Source organism: Strix aluco, chromosome 4 (assembly GCF_031877795.1).
Source record: "Strix aluco isolate bStrAlu1 chromosome 4, bStrAlu1.hap1, whole genome shotgun sequence".
Classification (NCBI taxonomy): domain Eukaryota; kingdom Metazoa; phylum Chordata; class Aves; order Strigiformes; family Strigidae; genus Strix; species Strix aluco.
This window is the reverse complement of record NC_133934.1, coordinates 90,056,040-90,077,645: the sequence shown is the minus strand read 5'-3', so window position 1 is coordinate 90,077,645 and position 21,606 is coordinate 90,056,040. Positions and strand designations below refer to the sequence as shown.

The following is a 21,606-nucleotide window of genomic DNA, read 5'->3' as shown; positions in this document are numbered from 1 at the left end:
GATTCTCTAAAAACCACAGATCCTCCTCTGTGCGTTGTTCATCCACAGTCATGCTTTGATGGGTAGGTCAATCACACTTTATACAGTTTGGTTTTTTTTTTTTTTAAATAATTTTTTTTTTGAGACCCTCATGGTGCCACTCTGCTTTCTCAAGGTACTTCTGATCACCTTTGTGTCATCTTAAAGTTAAATGGAAAGATCAGCACGTAGATGGTATGGGGAGGGGCGTTTAGCTGCTTAGGGCAAGTTTTCATTTAGGGAATCTTGATCCCAAGGATTCCATACCTTGCTTCCAGCCAATTAAGAAATCTCTGTGACACATTTTAATACTTCAGTGCGAGAACACCTTGAGGTGCCAGCTCTCAGCTTCCCCACTACCAGCAGTGGGGCCAGCTTTAACCTAGAGCAGTACAACTATGTAGGTGGTGCGGTCTGGCAAAAAGATAATACAGAGAAAGCAATTAAATCTGTCTTTTTGTCCTCACTGGAATGCCTTCATTCACCATCTTTTCCTGCCTTTCTCCACGTGTTCTGCAGCCATCAGTCAATCCAATTGACTGCTTAGAGGAACTGGAACGTTTGACATCTGAGGTGCTGCAGCCCCTTCTCAGCCAGCCAGCCATACACAGCATGTGGGACTTGCTCAGGTAAGACCATTTCACTGCTGAGATGCTGTTGCCAGGAGCCAAGGGAGCCTCACTTCTATACTGTACTCTGTGGCAGTTTTCCCCCTCCCATTTCTTTCCCCTGTACATATGTGCCCCATGTGTGTGAAGCAGGGCTCTGTCTACGCCCTGCTTTGTCCTCTCCCCTCGCAGCCTAAAGCATGATGGGCACAGTTCTCCAGTTCTTCCTTTCCTACTGGAGCTGCTGCAGGGTCTGCATCTCTGCTCTTCCATGTAGCTGTGTTTTTTCATATAAATTTCAGATTGATTTCAGTCACTCTGGGCTTTGATTCTTCTTTGGTTTCACTGGTTTAAAAAAAAAGTACAGTACATCAGTTTGGATCCCTCTTACACTGGGGAGGTGAGAGTGTGTGTGTGTGTACCATTCACGTGCTCTGTGTGATGCTGCTTATATAAAATAATTTAAACTAGACTTCAAGCTGCTGCAGAGCTTCACTAAGGCTTTGAGACCCTCTGCAGGAAAGTGAACGGCTAGATACCAAACTGTTCCTTCAGACATGTGGATAATGTAAGCTTTGTCTCTGACTCTGGGAACTGTTAAGCACTGCAGATATTCTCTTTCTGCTGTAGAGGGAGCCTCCCTACCAGCCTGTGATCAATCCTCTGGAGAGGGAGAACCTAAAAGGCCTAACTTGTAGTCAGGGAGACATCTGGCTGCTTCTGAGAACATCTGATACGAGAGGCACTTGAAATCTTTGCTTTTAAGGAGTATTTGAATGGTCACCAAACAGTTTGGGCATGTTCTTTCATGACTGAGAACTGAGGTCTGAAGCTCTTGGCACCAAGGCTTCCAACACAAGGGCACTTATTAGACCCTTTCCTGCCTGTCCTTGAGGTCTGAAAACAAAGGCTTTGGTCAGGCTGTAAAATCCCATCAGCAAGAATTCTCCTAGGCTGTTCTTAACACTGGCTGGTAAAAATGAAGAGTCAGCTAACCTCCGCCTTAATATTTTGACAATCTTGTCTAAATGTTCTGGGCAGATTAGGGCCAGGAGTTCAGGGTGCTCTGTGAGCATCTCCGACATGGTAATGCCAGTGGGATGAAGAGCAAAATGCATTTAAAGAATTAGTTCTCTGTCACAGAGCAACGATACGCATCTTTGACAGGATTTGCCCTGCTGCACCATTACCATTGAGCAACATGCTGATGGTCACTCTTCTGTGTAAGTGGTTTTGCCTGTACAGAGGTGGTATGTCTGGGGGGGTATGAGACGTTCTAGTTTTGCCCACGGAGGGTGAGCACACACACACACAAACACTCCAAGAGCAGTATGCATGGTCATGTTCACGTACATTAAAACTAGGTTCTTTCTGAACAGACTTTAAAAATATGCATTTCATGAGTACGTAAGGGGCAGCATTTTTGCAATGTCAATTATAGATATAAGCTGGTTTTTTTGCTTTGCCTGCCAGTTTATTATTGAAATGTCTTGAGTAGGTGGGCCCCAATGCTTTCAAGTGTTGGACATCAGAGATGTGTCACTGCATCAGTGTTTCTGCACGTCATGAACAATTTAGCTGAAGATTAGAATTTGTGACAGCTCACTGGCATTAGCTTGTATGGCAATAGTGCTTACCTAACTAACTGTGATACTAGGTTTTTTCTTGCACAGTCTTTGGGGCTTCCATTTTAATGCAATGTGTGGCACAGTTCAGATAGTAACATTCCTACAAGATAATTCTTCAGCAGTATGAGCGCTTTTAACCTGACCCCTCTCTCTTTATCTGTTCCCACAGGGCATGTTCTGCTTTGTGCAACCCTCTGTCCTGTTCCCCAGCACCAGAATCTGTCTTCAGCATTGCATCTCTGAGTTGCACTGGAGGCAAACCTCCTTTGAGCCTGGTTGGCTCAAAGTCACCTTTCCCCTTCCTCACTGCTCTCCTGTTTCTCATCAATAGCATCACTCACATTCACAAAGGCCTGACCAGCAAGGTGAAAATAGATTTTTTTTCACTGTAAGTTCTAGGTGAACTTGTGAGGGAGGTTAGTATTTGTATCTTTCCGGGCTTAAGAGCGATGTTAGTAGGACTATTAAAAATGAATTGTTGTGTATTTATATTTTAAAAACATCAAAGTACTATAGAAAGAAATACTCCCATTTTTAGAACAGGTGGGATGAGGATCTGAAAAATATCTATTGAATTCCAATATCCAGTTGACCCTGGGAAGCTGGAATTACAGAGCAGGTGATGAATGATGATGATGCTTAAAGGATGGATTTATAAAGAACATTGAGAAGGGTTAAAATAACTGTTTGGCTAAGCAAAATAACTGAGTGTTAGAGGAGGAAAGGGATGGTTGAAGCATATATAACAAAGAAAAACAGGATAAAGTAAACAAGAGAATGAGTGCTACAGTGACTGAAGAGGTTTCTTCCCACTTCTGGTTGTCCTGAATTTTCAGAATGAGTGTCATGGAAGATTGCAGACTCTGAAGAGGAAATGGCAGAGCCCTAGAGAGATGGAGTACCTAGCATAAGCTTTCTCAAAGCCTTCCTCTGTCACCATATGTTGAGTTAGCTCCCTGGTTACTAATAGGAATATCTGACCAGATGAGCGAAAAACATCTTAAGTCACTGGCCAGACTTCTACCTTACAAAGCACTATGGAAATTGTAGGCAGTGACTATTGGTTACCTGTGGTGGGGATGGTCATGATGGATGTGGATGAGCCCTGAGGCAGAAAAACAGCTATTTATCAGGCTATTTTTAACTATTCCTTTTGGAGTAGCCAGCAGGAATTATCATGTGAGAAAGTAGTGGGTAGGCCTTGGAGAGGGCTATGTTTTACTTTCCTCCAAGCATGAACTGTCTTTGTAGTATTTGTTTTCCCCTTCTGATTCCTTTATAGTACAGCTCTGTGCTGGGCTTCAGAGGCTTGAAGGATTATCTGCATCATAGCTGGCAGACTGGACCTCCCTCTGTAACTCCCTCATCTGCGTGGATCCTGCGCCATGAATATCATCTGCAGTACTTTGTGTTAGCGTTGGCTCGGAGAATGGTATCGTTATTAGTCCTTTCATTTCTTTAACCGGAGGAACTGACTTCACCCTGGCCTCTCCAACTCAGTGTTTCAGACTGACAGCTGGTCTCTGTATCCATGTTCTTTCTCATACCTGATTTAGGTCTGGTGACTCTTCAGCGGTCTTTTATGCCCCATTAGCAAATAAGGTCTTCACAGTTACTGATGTGGGGATTTAGATCCAAAATACTTTGGATGACAAAACTGTGTTTTTGCCTGTCTTTGGGCTAGAGTGAGAACAAATTTTTCAAGCGTGCTGCTAAAAAAGATGTGTAACTCTCTATGACAATCAGGGGAAGCAGAAAGATCTTACTATGAATGCTGACAGTTCTTGCAGACTGCCTCAGTCTCTCACTTTCCAGTGAGATCTATGTCTTGGTTGACCCTCTTGTCCTTGTTGATTGCCTTGTTGACAAATGATACGGTGCTTTTATCTGTTGTGTTGTTTCCTGTACAGGCAGGCACTTGTCCGGATTATGCCCAGCATGCCTCACTCCATCACTGTGTTGCCATGGCATTGCTAAGCCGTCTGTTGCCAGGGAGTGAGCATCTGGCTTATGAGGTTTTACTGGATCTTGCCTTTAATCCAGAGTTTCTTCCGTAAGCTTTGCATTTTTTCCTTTGTGTAGTCTGGTACATGGGAAAACTTGAGAAAATCGAAAAAGTACGTGTTGGCACTGAAATTTGTCATAATTTTTGACCTTTAATAGGGCTTGTATTCAAATTTTAGTTACTCATTGGCATATTCTTCAGTCATGGAGCCTTCTAATCAGACCAGCAGAGTGGTGCCAGGTTTCTCTCTGATGTACCAATGTTGAGAAACATGACCAGTTTCTTTTAATCTCTGTGACAAGAGTCCTGTGATTCCTGATAGAACTGATTCTCACTAAGGCCCAGCATCTGCTGTCCTGAGAGTAGTGAGTCTAGAACATATGTGGGAATTTGACATAGTCTCAAGAGCTTATTAAATATTCCTCAAACTCTTATTATACAAGTTCTTACACGTATTTTTGCTGATTTGACAACTGTGACATCTTCCACCTTGCACTGGAAGAAATTGTGAGCATCTCAGATGTGAAGCTTCACATGTCTGGCCAAGGAAATTGTAGCAGTTTATCTTGTTTGTCACAGTCTCTTTGAAATTTGCCATGGTGCATCCCTGTAGGAGGTTGGACCAAGATGCTGCAAGGAAATACTATAGTTTTCCAGAAAGAAGGAAAGTTTGTGAGTGGTTTTGTTTAGGTGGTTTATTGTGGGGTGTTTTTCTGTTTGGGGATTTCTGTTTGTTTGTTTGTTTTTACAAATACCTGCTCTAGAGCTACCATTTTGTGAGAATTTGGCAAGTAGTCTGAGACCATGACCATGGACAGTCTCTGATCTGAGATGGTGGCACGTGGATTTGACAAACACAGTCCTCCCTGCCTGCCCCCCTCCCCGCCCCCAATTTCTAACTACCAGTCTGTACGGTTCTCCTGACTTTGCCCCTGCCAGCTGCAAAGCTACTATTTTGAGAATTGTCTTACTGATTCATGTAGGCCTTGTGATATGTGGTATTTCATCTCAGCACCCTGAGAGCTATGCTGGTAAGTAGAATGCCTCTCTGCACAAGGGGTTGCAGCCTCCACACCACAGTGTTGGCATTGTGTGGAGGTTTTTCGTGGCAAGGCCTTAGTGTTGCTAACTCCAATTGTAGTTCTGTGACTTCCCTGGAAGTATCAAGATAGCTGATGCTTTACAGGCACTTGGTATTATCATAGCTGAATGCTGTAGAAAGTGTTGCGAGTGCTGGGCATATACTACTTTCCCTTATCCAGGAAGACTGTAAAGATGAATTTCCATGGTGTTTTGTAGGGTGGTTTTTTTTTTTTTTTGGTTTCTTAAACTGATGTATGTCTTTATTATCTTACAGTGAAGGGAAAGCTGGAGGGCCAGAAGCAGCTGACTTCTCTGATATCCTGCATCTGGGTACCAGTGCCAAACTGGCACAGCCTGGCTCTGCAGCAGCATTTTTTTCAAAGGCTACTCGTGGTGCCCTGCTGAGAGAAGCGTATCAGAATCTGCCTTTCATCCGCTCCTGCTATCTTTCTCATTTTGTCCACTTGCAGCCTACCCTTATGCGTTCCCAAGCATCCTACCAAGGACGGAATTACCTCATCCAGTCAATGCTGCTTCCTGAGGTCAAAGGGCCCATCCTGCCTTCAGACTGGCCGTTCTTTCCGCTTATCAGCCTCTACAACAGAGTGACTAATGCAGAGACACGTGGGGCTGTACTGAACTCTCTCCCACTTGATCTCGTCAACACTGTGACCTGGAACCTGCAGTGGGTCTTGTTGCTAGAAACCTGGCGTGCTAAAACCCTTCAGAGCATCCCTACTGCTGCCAAACTTGCACGGCTTATGTGTGTCTTCCTCACAGGCAGTGACCTCTTTCTAGAAGCACCAATCCACCGCTACACGGCTGCCCTTCTCTCTGTGTATTGCCAGCCCAAGGCATTGGACTCCCTGAACTTGGATGCTCCTCTCCCTGGTTTGGCGTCCTTCCACGATCTCTATATAAGTCTCCTAGAGCAGTTTGAAGGCGTCTCCTTTGGAGATCCACTCTTTGGAGTCTTTGTTCTTCTACCTCTGCAGAAGCGTTTCAGCGTTCATCTGCGTCTCTCTGTTTTTGGGGAGCACACAAGTATCTTGCACGTGCTGGGAGTGCCGCTCCAGCAGGTAATCCTGGCATATGGTAGTTGCCTGTCACTGTATGTTGCTGGGCTCTTTTCCTGTGTTTTTCCAACCTTGATTGGGCATCCATCCAGCACTTCCTCTTCTTCCTTATCCCTCCTTGTCCAGTAGAATAATCATGCTTTCTTTGCTTAGAAGCTGTTCATTCTCTTTGAAGAAAATCCAATGCATGGAATGTAAAATAAAATAGGAACAGAGAGCAATGTTCTCTTGATTTAGGGCTGTGACAGCAGTGTATATGTCTTTTCGTTGTTATTATTTACCTTTTTTTTTAAACAGTTTGATTGTAGGTCTGAAGAACAGAGTCCAGCCCCTGTAGATGCAGGCCCTTGTCACATAAGCATTTTCAGAAGCCTGTTGAACTTTTTTTGAGAGCAGATAGCGTGTATATGTGGAGGGCAGGAGCTGTGAAATTGTTCAGTCTTCAGTGGAAACTGTCCCACACCCTGCCTTGTCTAATGATTGAGAACCTCCTTCTAATTTATAGCCTGTGTGTATGAAGGGCTAGTCTGCATCCCACGTTCTTCTGCCAGCAATTACCTTTCCCTTAAATAAGTTTGGTCACCTTGGTGAGAACCTTTTCCTTGCCCAGTGCATGGACAAACAGTCATTTTCCCTCTCAACCATGTTTCCCCATTTAGTTATACTGGAGTTGTGCTTTACTGGGTAACTCAGCAAAAAAATTTGGTCTGTCAAGTGCAGGACTGCGTTTTAAGTTCTGTGTCTGTTGACAGACAATACCTGATCTAGCCTAAAATTTGCTAATACAAAGATAACCTTTCAGATTTTTTTTCTGAACAAGTGTGAACTGGCAGGTTGTGAGATCAGTGCTTTCCATTGTGTGGTTGCAGCACTTTTGCTCTGGTTGTAGTAGCCCTGTGGCCAGTTCTTCTGTATCATGGCCAGATGAGCCTTTGTTTCTTAAGCCATGTAAGCCAAGATATGGTGGCCTGCTTGTTATGGTAAGCTCTCTGTTCTCTTGATGTTCCCAGGAGCCCTTCCCTGTTTCTAGTCCAGTTCCACAAATATATGTAGGAACAGAGCTGAACACCATATTCCAGATGAAAGCCTTGATTCTACATCATGTGCTTTATCTTGTTTTATCCCTCAATCCCAGATCCCCCAGTACCATCAGAATTGTGGCATATGTTACAATGGAGAACATTTCAAAGCAGATTGGTTTTCATGTGCTTAGAAAATTTTGAAATGCCAAATACTTTGAACAATGTTTTCATTGCTGTGTTGCTTAAAAACAAACTATGTGCTGGAAAATTTGAGAGAGATCACTTGAGGTTTGTTTGGGGTTTTTCCTTTTTGTCTTGAGTTAAAAACACCCTAGTGGGCAGTAGGAATACCCCAGCAGGCAGACTGCTTTTTGAATTGAGTAAGATCAGTGCTTGTCTTTAATTGTGCAAGGATGCTCCAAAGTGAAATATGTAGTTTTAGCCCTAGAGAACTTACCTCAAAACTGAGAAGAATAAAAATTGGATTTCTGGTGAGGGGAGAAGCAAACAAAACCAAGTTGTTATTAAAAGCTTTTCAAACCTATTTTTCAAAGCTAGACAGTGAAGTCAGAAAATGTTGGAAACTTCACTTAACTCTGGCATGTGCACCTGCTTTGCTTTTCTGGCTAAATGCATAGGTCAGTGTAAGCTTCTCTGCTACATTAGGGGGATGCAGTACGGTTGAAAGTACTCTGTTTCCTCACTTGGAAACCACTGTTCTTACCTGTGCCAAAAAGCAACTGCAGTGATTCAAACAGTAAAACATCTCTTCATAAAGCTGAAGAGGTCTTGAGGATGCTTTGTCAAAGGCACATCACATTAGTCAGTGCGGGCGGTAACAGCTCGGCTCCAAATGGGGGTCGTGCCACTGAGGTACACTTATGTTCTGGAGGAGTGCATGCACAAACAGCTGAGGAAGGGCACCCTAAAGTCATGAACTTCCCCTCACTACTTAGACCTGACAAAAATTGTAATGTTGTTTCTGGGTGGGTTTATTGCAGTTTCCTGTGCCTCTCGAGCGGTACACTTCCCCTCCTGAGGATAACCTGAACCTCCTGCGACTCTACTTCCGAACACTGGTCACTGGTGCACTGCGCCACACCTGGTGCCCTGTTCTTTACGTGGTGGCTGTGGCTCATGTGAACAGGTTTATTTTCTCCCAAGACAGCAGGACACAGGTAGGTAATGGGTAGCAGAGCCTCAGGGCTGGAAGCTTTGGACTTTGCATTTGCTCTTTCCAGGGGTGCAATGTGGCTTGTGGTGAATCACTGACCCTGGGCTTGAAAACAAAGATTGTAAGCAAGTGTTTTGAGGACTGGTCAGCTGTTTGAGAATGAACATTATGCCCTAAAGCACTTGCATTAATGGTAGCCCATCCTACATAAACCTTCGAAGTTGTTAACTGCATGGGCTATGGTATGTCAGGGAAAGAATAAAGCAGAGAGGATGAGGGAGCTGATCAAGCACGGGGAGCATGTAATAGGTTTAGTCTCTGCCTGGGGCAATCTTAAGCTGCAAAGTACTCTTTGCTTTCAGTTTGCTTAAATAACCAAGCAGAAGCCCTCCCTGGCCTTGGGGCCTCTAGCAATGATTACTTGTGCTAACACTTTACCTCTGATCTACATTCCACCTGAAAGTTGAGAAGTCACCTGAGTTTCAAGTCAGGGGAAGGAGGAGAGAGGCAGGCTCCAAGTGATAGCATCTCAAGCCCTTTCTGCTGGAACAAGGTGCTCTTTGGAGCATCATCATAATGAACAAGCATCCCTCTGGAGTGCTGTACGCCCATGGGCAAAGGTAGCATTGCACCATACTGAGCAAAGTATTTGTTTTGTTCCCAGGAGACTGACGCTGCTCGGAAAAGCATGCTGCGGAAGACGTGGCTGTTGGTGGATGAGGTAGGATCTGTAAGGTTCAGTCTGTGCCACTGGGACTTAAGTTTTTCAGACATGGTATTCTTACAGGTTTACCTTTGGCTTTTGAAATTTGTGTTTACCTTGCTAATTTGAGAATGAGAAGAGATTAGCAGCAGGATTTTGACCTGCGATGGCTATAAATACTGTTATCCAGTGCTTGTAGCTGAACTCAAACCACTGAGCCCATTGGAACCTAGATGAATCTCCTGTACTGTATTTCCATGCCTCTTGCCTGGGCAGCATTATAGCTGGATAGTGAGAGGTCCTAGAGGGATGATGCTAGCACAACTATGAATAGGTGGCCAGCATGATCTCCCTTAACTCTTTAGTTGGCTGCTTCCCCTGAAAAGAACAAAACAGACGTAAGGTTTCTCTTTTCCTCAGGGAGCTTGCTAAAGCCTATCACGTGTGTGCCAGAGCTGGGTCGTTTGGCCCTTTATGTTTAGTGTCCAGGGTAAATTCTTAGATCCCATTCAAAACCCCATTTGGGCTTCTGGCAAGAAGTCATTCTGAGGGCTTGTTGAGGTGGTGGAGTCATGCTTAGAAGAGGAAATCTCATGCAAATCAAAAGTGAATATTCTTAGAAGAAACTCACCTTTTGTAGCTCTTCTGTTGAAGATGATGCAATTAAATATGTTGGGCATAATGGAATTGTACTGACAGGTCAGTATGTTGTGTTGGAGACAGGGTGGAACAGATTAGATTCTTTTCAGACATGCTTAATGGCTGCTGTTTCTTTCTTCAGACCTTGAAAAAGCACCTACTCTACTACAGACTGCTGAATGCAGAGAGCCCTTTGGGGTTTGACCTTTATGAGCAGCTCCCTCCCATGCGACTGAAGTACCTGCAGATGGTGACACAGAAAGAAAATAAGGAGAATGCACCAGCGCTAGTCTCATAGCGAAACACTTGTGCAAGATGAGAGCCAAGGTGAAGAATGGAAGAGCTCAGTTTATGCTTCACTGATGAAACTACGTGCACTTCAGACAGTTTCAGTATCTTACCTGGACACTCTTGGCATCTTTGCGAAGTGAAGCACTAGTAGAACGCTCCCTGCCCCGCAGAACAATACACATCTTCTCAAGATATTACAGTACGTGTGTGTGGCCTCTCTGAATGCTGGAGCATTTTCCTGCATTCTCTTTCAGGTGGTTCTGCTTCTCCCTGGAGGTGAGAATGTGTCTGAAAGGCGCTAGACTGTTGAATAAGCTGAAGGAAGTGGAAAAGCTATTTTGTTCAGTCAGGCTGGAGCCTGTGTGTTCTGAAGATATGTCTTTCTTCCTGAGATCTTTCCCTTGCTTTCTTTTGTACCTGGAATTTTGAATGGTCCTTTCCCCACACTATCCCCTGCAAACAAAATGAAAGTCCAACAGGGAAGAAGCTGATCCTGAGAGCTTTTTTTAAAAAAAATATATACAAATAGTTTCTCCAGGACAGCGTTCTGTGCACACAATCAGTCACACAGACAGATTGTGTCAGACTTCTAAGAGACAGTAGTTCCCAGTGCAGTGGTACTGGTTGTCTTTTGGATAGTCTCTAAACTGCTTTCTTTTCTTGGTTACATGCATAACAAGATCAAAAATAATTTCTTTGCAGAGCAGGATGCTTGGCAGTAACCAGTCCCCATTAGAGAAAAAAAGTACCTGCTTGTTTAGCTAGAATAAATATTGGTTGCCCTCTGAGAAGAGAGGAATGTAATTTAAATTTTAAAGTGGAGTTCCTAAGCTTAAACCTAATTTTAAAAATTCCTAACTTGATCCCACTTCTACATCCAAATTCTGTATTGCAGCCTCAGACACAAGGGCTACAAATACAGTGCCCTAAAAGGCTCATCACAAGTACCAGGTCAAGTGCAGAGTTTACCCTAGGTGTGCTCTCTTTGGGTATTTCGTTTATAGCCAATAATTTTTGCAGAACTGCAGTCACAGCCTAGCCTGAAGACCTAAGCTGCTCTCTCTCCCTGTGAAACAGCCCAAGCTAGCTTCCCTCCAAAGAAACCGTTCCTATATTAACCTTGCTCCAGTGAATGTCCTAATAAGAGTGTGAAACACTGTTAATAGGCCAGCTTGTAATTGTTGAAATTGTTCCAGACAAGAAACAAACTCCAGCTAGCAACTTTATGGCTGTGGTGCTGTCTTTGCATTGGCAGTTTTCTAAATGTACCAGTCTCCCTTAGGTTGCCAGAAAATATACCGTTTCATCTTTTCCCCCCTTATTTCAAATAGGACATGGGCAGAACTGATCTTTCATTTTAATCTCTTTTTTTTTTTTTTTCCCTTCCTATTGCAGCTTTTGATCTGTGGTTTCTCTCTGCTGCAGATCAATGGCACATAAAGTAACAAAAGCACGGTAGTCAACATGGGGTTTTTGTTGTTAATTATTTTAAAAGTACTTGATGTGATTAAACTTTTAATCAAAGGCATTCAAGTTTCTATTCTGTCTAGATGGTGAGAGCCTAGCAGTTGCCTTTCAGGAGCAATGGATGGTAAAATTTAAGAACTCCTAGCTGCCCATTTAAGAGCAGCCTTCATCAAGGACTTCGCCTTTTGCTTTTCAGACCTCCAGCTATAAAAACTCTTCTAGTCCTTTGTGTGATGCAAAGTTGAGTTTTGTAATGTGTACAGGGTGTAAATAAATATTTTTTGATAGCTCTGCAGGGGTTTTTTTGAACTATGAGAATGCTCTCCTTTATTTAAATCTTTCTTGAGTTTGTGTAGCTCTGTTTGCAATTTATCAATATCTTGGGAATGCAACTGCTGTGAGGAAATCGACTAAGCTTTGGAGCTCTGTAGGAGAGCTCTTCAAGCCAAAGGCATCATCCTGCTTGTGTGGTGGGTCAGTAACACAAGATAGAAAATGCTGTGTATACTTGAGGAAGGTGCAGGGTGGGTATTATGTGATTTGTCACGTGCCACAGGTGGGAAGACTGTAAATAGAATTATCTGCAGATGGTGTTTGTAGGTGATGAGAGAGGAGGTGGATTTCATTTATTTTGTGAACTCTGGAAAGGAAAGGATCAGGCTTTTGCCTGATTCTCAAAAGCCCCTCTTGTTCCCAAATGTTTCTCAAGCCATCAGTGTGTGCTCGGAAAAAACCTACATCTCTTGACATGAAATTCTGATGCAAGCATCAGCAATGGAGGGAAGGAAAGGAAGGAATCCCAAATAGTTCTGCAGGTCACAGTTGTGTGCACAACATCCTAAGGATGCTGCATGTGAGCTGTAAGCTTTCAAAACTTTGGCTGTCACTTGAATTTAGGATTGCTGTACCATCTTGAATTTTTTTAAGGCTTTGGACAGCCTTCTGACAGATTTCTCTGCAGAACACTAGAGGGCATTGCTTTATCTAGTTTAAATGCAAACTTTCTGTGCTTCAGCGTCATTGGGACTTAAAAAACCCCAAGAAACAACCAACCCTTAAACCTGGTTTGAATTTTCTGCATTTTTTATCTTTGCATATATTTTTGGAGGAAGTGTGCAGAATTAAATACTTTTTGATGTGATTGATTGCTAAGAATCACTCAGTGTTTTACCAGCAGGAGCATTTTGGAAAAATCATGGTAGAGTGAATAGAAGCTTAAAACTTAATGCAGTCTGAATCAGGACCAAAGTGTGCCAGTTCTGTTAATGCAGTTTAATCCTGATCAGAGTAAGTGAGGAGATGAAGAAAATTAAAACAGTCCCAAAAGTTGATGTGACTTCTTAACTCCATATCAAAAGCTTAAGATTTCTTTGAGAAGAAAATAATTCTGCTGAAATAAGACCCACAAATAGGTTTATAGGATTGAAGTGGTTCTGAGAACCACATGTGTTGTTTGATAACTCTGATCAGAAGACAAAAAAACCTACCAACAGCCAAATTAAAAAAATCCCACAGATGCTGTACTTTAATTCTTAGAAAGAAAAAAAAAATATCTTCTGGTCCTTTTGGTTTCATCCAAGTTACTGATGTTATCCCATGTAGGAACAGTGGGAATCTGTATTGGAACAAATTCAGCAGGGGCTGTGCTGGAAGGCAGCAACAATGTGTTTTTAAAAACAAGTGGCTGATTGGACTGAAGATGAGTTGAAGAAAATCCTTCTAGTATTACTGTTGAGTTGGCAGGTAAGATGGTGGGGCTGTCACAGTTTTACATCCTATAACTTTAATGGCAGCAGTTTTCTGCATTTTACTGAATCTTTCTTTGCATTTTGAAAGGAGAGTCTTCCCATCACCTTGGAAGCATGTCCTTTTGTACCTAGAAGAAACAGAGTTGATTTGTGATGCTTTGACTACATGAGTGGTTTGAATTCCCTGGGTTTAGGATCCCTATGTGGTGACTTGGCCCACTTTTCTGAGCAGGGGCAGTTCCCAAAGATGTAGGCAACTCAGTAGCTGGCTGTACTACACCCTGAGGTAGGGCAAAGCCTGGCAGAAGAAAGTGAAGAGTTAGGCAAGGAAGAAATCAAAATAGGACTGAAATCCTAAAGAGTAAAGTACACATGAAGCAGTATATGATTAAAGCACTTGCATTCCGCTGTATTTATTGACGACTATCACTTTGACAGTGGAATTTAATAATCCATTTCTAGACTAATGGATTCTGTCTGGCCACTTAATATCAGGCAAACCCTAAACACCTTTTACTGATGAAGTCATGGATAGCTAGAACAAGCCATAAGATGTGGGTATATAAATATACTACAGGTCAGACAAATGGGGTTCTTCTGGTGTCAGACAATGTAGAGCAGAAATGTGTGTTAATCCTCGCTTTTGCTCCTTCCTAGTTCTGCAAACTTCTTGGAAATCTCTCACCAATGAAGTAGTGCTGCCTCCAGCTGATAATCAAATTTGGGGGCAAAACATATTTTCTTTCAGCTTACAGAAGCTCATGTAAGCTCTCCATTCACAAAGCTGGTCCTCTGATATCCCTTGTATAAATAACTTTTGGTAATTCACTGGCCTTTGCCCTAGTTTTTAAAAACTGGCTTTCTTCCCCCCTTTGAATGGAGAACACACAGTGAAGACATGCTCTCAGAACTGCTGTTGTATTGTGTGTTGAGTGGTGATTGTACATGGGTAAAATGGCCACTGTGTGCTCCCCTCCCTCCCTTTTTTTTGTAGTAATCTTGATTCTCAAAACAGCTCTTGCAAAAGTGCTCTATGTGGATTTCTGGCCAGCCCCAGGCCAAAGAAGAGCATGAAGAGCTCCAATTCAACCCTGACCTAGAAATACTACCCCTGTCAAAGCACAACCATGTGTGTGACAGTGTATGTTAAAACGTGAGGTTGGTGTGTTAGTCGATTGCTAAGGCTGGAAGGAAGTTTTCTGGAACAGTCTGTGTGCTGGGAGCCTGTCCTGAGGGGTGGCAGCTGTGGGGCTGGGTGGATAACGAGGAACACCTGGGTCCAGCACCATCCCTCAGAGAGCCTGTCCAGGGGCCAGCAGCAGCACTGACAGGAGGAAAATACTGTGTTTCATCCATTTTATCTGCTTTTCCGGAGTGCCAGGTGGCTGGCAGGGGCTTGGAAGGCCACAGACCAGGTTGGCAGTGTTAAACCACGTGTTTCGTTGGGTTGAGGCTTTTGCATGGCTGAGGGGGCTGCTGTGTTTTTGGGGCTACTCTGATGGTTGCCTCACGCTTCCCCCAGGGAAGGAGGGAGAGTTGCCTGAGGCCTCAGCCTTGTGCTTGTCCTGCCCTCAGTGAGGCCTGTCTCTGGGGTGGTTTAGGGGGCACTGGGGCGCACTGAGGGGGCTCTGGCAGGCCCTGGGCTCCTCCAGCCACTTAATGTGGAGGTGGGAGGCAGGAGGGGCCCAGTCCTGGCAGTAACTGAGGGGACAGGGGAGCGGGAAAGCAAGTGCTGGAGGTCCCCCCACAGCACAGCCTCGCTCCCCGACTGTAGTGACCATTCTGGGAGGGGACAGTGAAACACTGAGAGAGACGGTGAATGCAGAGGACGGCTCAGCTTTCGGGTGCTGGTTTCCTGGGTCTCTCACATTGAGGTGAGGTTTGTGGTTCCTCCTCTCTCTCCACAGCGTCCCACTCCCCTAGTACTCCCCTCATTTTTTTCTTCCATGTCCCCATTGTCCTTCACTAAGCTCTCCTTACCCCTCTGTCTCTGCCTTTCTATTTTGAGTTTTCCCCCACCATGGTAACTCTAGTTCTTTTCTGTTGGCGTTTCTCACTGTTTTGGCTGTCTGCAGAAGCAATCAGTAATTCAATAGTTAAACTGGAGAACTGAGATGCCGCCACTGAGTTTGAGGTGGAAGCTCATGTCTCTTGGGGTGTTCATCTGAAGGTCTGGGCAGATGTCCATAAATAACGTGTGCGACATGCCCATTTGGAAACCTTATGGCAAAGAAGGCTGTAACTTTACTTTTAAGACTCAGATTGCCTGCTGCGTAGGTGGTGTGAGCACACCATGCCATTTGGGTCTGATCTGTCAGATATTTGACGGCACTTTAGCAATTAATCTATTGGATCTGTCTGCTGAAAGGAAGACTGGCGCTTGTGTATCAAGTGACTTTTCTTCACTGTTATTGCTTCCGCTACTGTAAGTTTTTACCTCACAAAATGAATGAGCATGTCTCCAAAAACAGTATTCTTGGCTTCCTTAGTGCATGTGGGCTTTTAGCAGCTTCCTTCACACTGCACGTTCAGGGTGACTCTTTGATCTCTTCAGAGCAGCAGGAAGTGCAAAGAGCTCTGAATTAACTTCAGGTATTGTGTTGCCAGTAGTGAATTGTAGTTTCAGAGGGGCATTGGTTTGTGTTGCACCACGAGGGTACAATGACAGCTACATAAGTGTGCTGTGCAACTGTGAATGTATGGTGTTAGCATCCTTCACAAAAAAGCAGCTTGCTACTCCTAGCATCAATATTTCTTTCAATATAGATTATCAAAAATAAATTTAGAATGATACAAAAGTTTCTGCTAAAGCATCATGTGTCTCTTGTCTCTGACATGAGTGTCAGCTCACTCACAAAATGTTACTTGTGCTGCCACCCAGAAGACGCCACAGATGGTGGCTCATTTTTGTTCCTCTTGGTACTGTCTGATGTAAGATTGATCAGGTTTGGATCGATTTAAATTATTTGGGCAGGAGCTGCCACTGCTCTCCTTCTGTCTGTCCACTGTTAAAAGGAGTAGGAGGAAAGAGAATGTAAAATATACTTTTTAGTGTTTTTCTCTCTCTCTTTGGTGCTGTTTTGTGAACACTTAAAATATTTATGGAGGAGAGTGTGGGCTTGCTGACCATGCTTCTTTGCGATGAGGTCTTATTAGCAAGTTTTGTATTTTATAGCCATCTCTGAAGCTCAAATATTTGTCGGGGGGAGGGCGCTTATATTTTTTGTATCAGTACAATTTGCAAGTTAAAAATAGGATTCAGAACTTTGAGTATTTGTATTCAGCAGTGACTCTGAATAACTACACCCGTGCACCACAAGTCAAATGGTTTCATTCTCAGCGTGCACTGGTGCCGGGATGGCCAAGCATTGCACTGCTGGAAAAGTTAGCAGGTGTGCCCATGTGCATTTTGCAGAGCTCCTCTACCTCTAGAATTACGATGTAATTGACAACATTGTCTTAGGGGCAATAAATTGTGTCTGTCCTTGTATGAGTCTCTTTTGCTACCAAGATACTCTTGAGATTAAGAAACTAACTAACTTTTGCAACCTAACTTTCCCTTTGAACCAGCAATCTTTGCTTACTGCTTTCTGTAGCTATTTATTTTGGTAATTCCTATAGCTAGCTGCAGATGGAAGAAAGAAGCAATAAGCCTACAGCTAGCATGGAATTCTTGGCCTTTATTTAAACAGAATATACAATTTTATAGACATAGTAAACCCTTGCCAGGAACATTTTCCAGAATGCAGTTTCTGGTCTAAATTAGAGAGAAAATATGATGCACCCTAGAAATACTGATAGCCGGAGGTTAGGGTAATCTCTCATGATGTGGGAGACCCCAATTACGGAGCTAGCGGCTGTTCAAATGTGAAAGGTTTTCCCAGTTTTCTGATGTTTCCAATTTTCATGCTACAGTGAACTTAAATGTGACAGTGTCAAAATTGTACTCAAAATTGAATTCATATTTTCTGGTTCATCCTCAACAGACTATTTATGAAGAATTAATTGTTATAGGAAAGAGGTTTTTAGGGTATGATAAATGTAGTTTGTGGTTTAGTTCAGGCTTCTTTTTTGGTAACTGCATATTGTTCCAACAAACTGTACTAAATTGGTAACTGGAAAATGTTCCCACAGTCTCCTTACTGTATACTGTACTCTAAACTTCACTGGTGCCTTTGTGATTTGCCAGCTTTGTTCCCAGTGTGAGAGGAACAGGAAAGAGTGAACATGAGAGTCCTACTGGGGTTGTGCTTCAGCGTGCAACATTTACCAGGAAGTTGCATGCATTAAAAAAGCTGTCATGTGCTCGTATTCTGCAGGCTTATCAAAGAAACAAGCTTCACCACAAGAAACAACTTGTTCTTGGATCTTTTTTCATAAGCTGTATTTGGCTTTTGGTTTGGTAGTGAGACTGTTGAGGTAAATGGATTGTCAAGACCGGGAAAATGGTAACCTAGGAGGCTTTCCTGGTGAAGAAAACTTGGATGTTCTGTTTTGAGAAGATGCCGGTGAGAACATCTCTGAAATAATACGCAGATTAGCCTTGATCTTTTCCCCAGGGAATCTATTCTTAGATTTTAATGGGAATAGAATCACGGCCTCTGTTTAGTAATGCCAAAGGGTCATGAGAGGTAAATGCTGTAAGTAACCATAATTGAGTGCTTCTTTGATAACGAGCTCTCCTTTTCATCTAGCTGCAAAATAATAACATACTTGCCTTGACAGATAGTTGTGGAGAGCTCAATTCAAAATCAGCCTTTGCACACCCTGACTTAGGTGTCGTCTTAAGTGTGAGCACATGTGCTCGTGTTAAAACACTATCTCTCTCAAAGTTTAATCTTTCTTTTGACAGATGTGATTGTCCTCTTACATTTTTATTAGAGTAAAAATGCCACACTATTTTATTATGTCAGTGTTTCACGTCTTCTGTAGCTCAAGCTGTGTCTGCCTTTAGGATTTTATTGCTGCTTTATTCCTCTAAGAGATAATTATTAACTACATTGGGAGACTAACTCCTTACTGAATAGCATGGTTGATGCTTTCGTGGTTTGGTTTTGTCTGCTCTCTCATCCACTCTTGCAGACTTCCATACTGAATGAACCCCAAGGAGTTTTGGGACCCCTGGTAATGCTATTTGTAAAGAAGTTTTGAAAAAGAGATGTGCTGATGAGTCATCCTGGGTGGAAGCTGGAAGTTGTGCTTAGGATGAACCTGTGTGTTTTCCTTTAATGCCTATCAAAGAGGGCTATCCTTATGTTTTGAAAATTGACTGGTTTGGACCACCTATAGTTTCACCTGCTGACCACTGATGTGTTCAGCAGCCATAACTCAGGCAATATCGAGCTGTCCTGGTCTTGTCCCTGTCTCTATTTGAATATTGTCCAGTAGGCTTATTCAGTGGCAAAGGCATAAGCATTCTACTCTTCTGCATTTGTAGTTTATCTCTTAGCACTCAAAGTTTGGGAAGCGCTAATTTCTAACTACTCTAGTGTGGAAAGGGTTTCATGAAAACTGGACCATGTTGAACACAATAATAAGTTTATTATCCATTGCACTATGCATCTCCAAGTTCCTACCCCCCTTGTAGGAGTGGCAGTGAGTGCATATACAAAGATTGCTTCACCTAATGCTGAGATAGGGAAGACTCTTTTAGTCAAGTATTACAGCACACAGAAACGCCACACACTCTTTTAGTCTGGCGAACAGACTACTGTATTTAGATGAATCTGGAAGATTGATTTAGGTAGTTACTGAAATTGGATTGTTTCCAGACCAGTGGGATTAACAACCCTCTTTTTGCAAAAAGCGTTATGAGATCCTTAATGATCACACAAGGTCAGGACCCGGTTTTATGTCTCATCTGAAAGATCATGAACTTATAACTACTGATCTGTCATTGTGTGATCTGACTATCTATTCGAGAGACTGCTTTATTTTAGAAGAGATTTGTGTAGCCAGGAGTCTAAATGCCATCAAAGCTTTTAGTCCTTGCCATATTCCTTGCCTGAGGAGGTTTCTAACAAGTTTTCATTATGATGTATTGTTTTTATTTGTTTTTCCCTCTTCACAGCAGGCCACAGTGAGACTGCAAAGATTATTTTCCAGTTTGTCTGTCTGTCATTTGCTGCTATGCACAGAACTGCTTACTGATCTAGGCCTGAAAATCAATTAATTCCCGGGTTATTCAGGAGGGTATCTAGTTCTCAATGCTTTTTTCTGGGTGAGCTCATCTTGCTGTCTACATGGCCACCTCTTGGTAAGGCCCCTCGTTACCTCTTACTGTAAAACTGCAGCCGTAGCAAACTGTATAAATTCAGCAGGTGTGGATACCATACCAGTCCTGCTTTAAGCATTTCGCAGTTAACTGTTTTGTGTGTGCATGTGTATGTATGTTAACCTCTAGGAATCGTATGAGCAAAATCTTTCTGGTACAGTAGCTCCACTCTGAAAAGGCATGTGTTAGGAACTTAGAAGTTCTCTCTCTCAACTATTCTTAGTGTATTATATACAACTTAGCAAGTGTTTTTCTTTATAGTAGAGGTATAGAGTATGGACCCAGCTCACAAATGCATTGTTTATACGGTGTGGCCATCTGATTTCCACCCTCTTGCACTCACATTCGTATGTGGCCATATGATTTCCATGATGCCCACACAAGCACAGTCACTGTAGTGTTTTTTGATAGCACAAAAGTGTGTATTCATGTTGTTCCTGTCAAAGGCCTGTTTAGCCTGCAGCAAGGAAATGTGTCTCTGCAGTAAGATCTCTCCCACCAAGCCAGATGTTATCTGACATGGGAGAAAATGGACAAAGGAAAATGCTCTCCTATTTCAGGGTGCCCAAGGAACAAGCTGTGTCAAGTCTGTTTATTATGAAGTTTTGTTTAGCCCAAAGAGGACGTTGCTGCGCGTCATCTGTGCTTTCAGCAGCTTCATTTCAGCAGCAGCAGAAGAGGTGAAATGGAAATCAGAAGGTCTTAATTTCAGAGAGAAATACATTTGTTCAGAGACAAAAGGCTTTTCTCTCTCGAGTCACAATATATCATTACCCTTGATTTGATTTGGAAGCTATTTAGGATGCTGCAGTCATACGGTTGGCTGGCAGTCTGGCTAACCTCATCACTGATGTGCCTGTGAATGGCAGACTCTGAGTTGGTCACACCGTAGTGTTTGACTCATGGACACCGAGGTCAAATGCAATAGCTTTGTTTGAGGGACTTGGCACCAGCAGTGAAAAGGGATGCGTGAGCTTGTAGTGAAACGTAGGAGCAAATCAGTCCTTTCCAAAGAGGTGGGTGGCGAAGGAAGCCAAGTACTAAAAATGAAAATAACACCTGTGGTATTGTGCATCAGTTAGAGTTTCTGAATCATCGGGGGAAGGTAAGTCAGCAAGGCGTACTTGTCTAGAGGAAACTTTTTGTCCCAGAGCTCTGACCTGGCACAGCAAACTTGAAAGGCTTGCTTCATACTTTTTGTTGCCTGTGCACTCTGCTGTTTAGAATAGACTAGACTATTTCAGTTGTAAGGGACCTACAATGATCATCTAGTCCAACTGCCTGACCACTTCAGGGCTGACCAAGTTAAAGCACGGTATTAAGGGCATTGTCCAAATGCTTCTTAAATGCTGACAAGCTTGAGGCATCGACCACCTCTCTAGGAAGCCAGTTCCAAAGCCTTTGAACCATTCCCATGTGTCCTACCACTGGATCCCAGGGAAAAGAGCTCAGCACCTCCCCCTCCACTTCACCTCCTCAGGAGGCTGTAGAGAGCCATGAGGTCGCCCCTCAGCCTCCTTTTCTCCCAGCTAGACAAGCCCAAAGTCCTTAGCCACTCCTCATAGGACATTCCTTCCAGCCCTTTCGCCAGCTTTGTTGCCCTCCTCTGGAGCCATTCGAGGCCCTTCACATCCTTCTTGAACTGTGGGGCCCAGCACTGCACACAGCACTCCAGGGGAGGCCGCACCGCCGCTGAATCCAGCGGGATAATCCCTGCTGGGGACCGGCTGGTTCTACTTACTGTGTGTGATGCACCCCAGGGTGCGGGTTGTCCTCGTGGCTGCCAGGGCACACGGCTGCCTCCCAGTGAGCCCGCTGCCCACCAGCACCCCCAGACCCCTTCTGCAGGGCTGCTCTCCAGCCACTCCTT

The 21,606-nt window shown here is 43.5% G+C and overlaps 1 protein-coding gene across 6 annotated transcripts in view; it reads left to right on the top strand.

The window, feature by feature from the left end:
* The window catches only part of RPAP1 (RNA polymerase II associated protein 1), a 74,655-nt gene that overhangs the window by 30,500 nt on the left and 22,549 nt on the right, over positions 1–21,606 (top strand). For 4 of the 6 annotated variants that reach the window (XM_074824145.1, XM_074824144.1, XM_074824146.1 and 1 more), the window contains 8 exons: positions 538–647; positions 2,424–2,619; positions 3,537–3,686; positions 4,165–4,307; positions 5,617–6,421; positions 8,442–8,618; positions 9,279–9,335; positions 10,099–12,009. In XM_074824145.1, coding sequence (XP_074680246.1) covers positions 538–647; positions 2,424–2,619; positions 3,537–3,686; positions 4,165–4,307; positions 5,617–6,421; positions 8,442–8,618; positions 9,279–9,335; positions 10,099–10,254 — 1,794 coding nt within the window. In that variant the 3' untranslated portion in view covers positions 10,255–12,009. Of the gene's footprint in view, positions 1–537; positions 648–2,423; positions 2,620–3,536; positions 3,687–4,164; positions 4,308–5,616; positions 6,422–8,441; positions 8,619–9,278; positions 9,336–10,098; positions 12,010–21,606 lie in introns of those variants that run through there. The other 2 variants (XR_012623249.1, XM_074824149.1) reach the window with 2 other exon arrangements.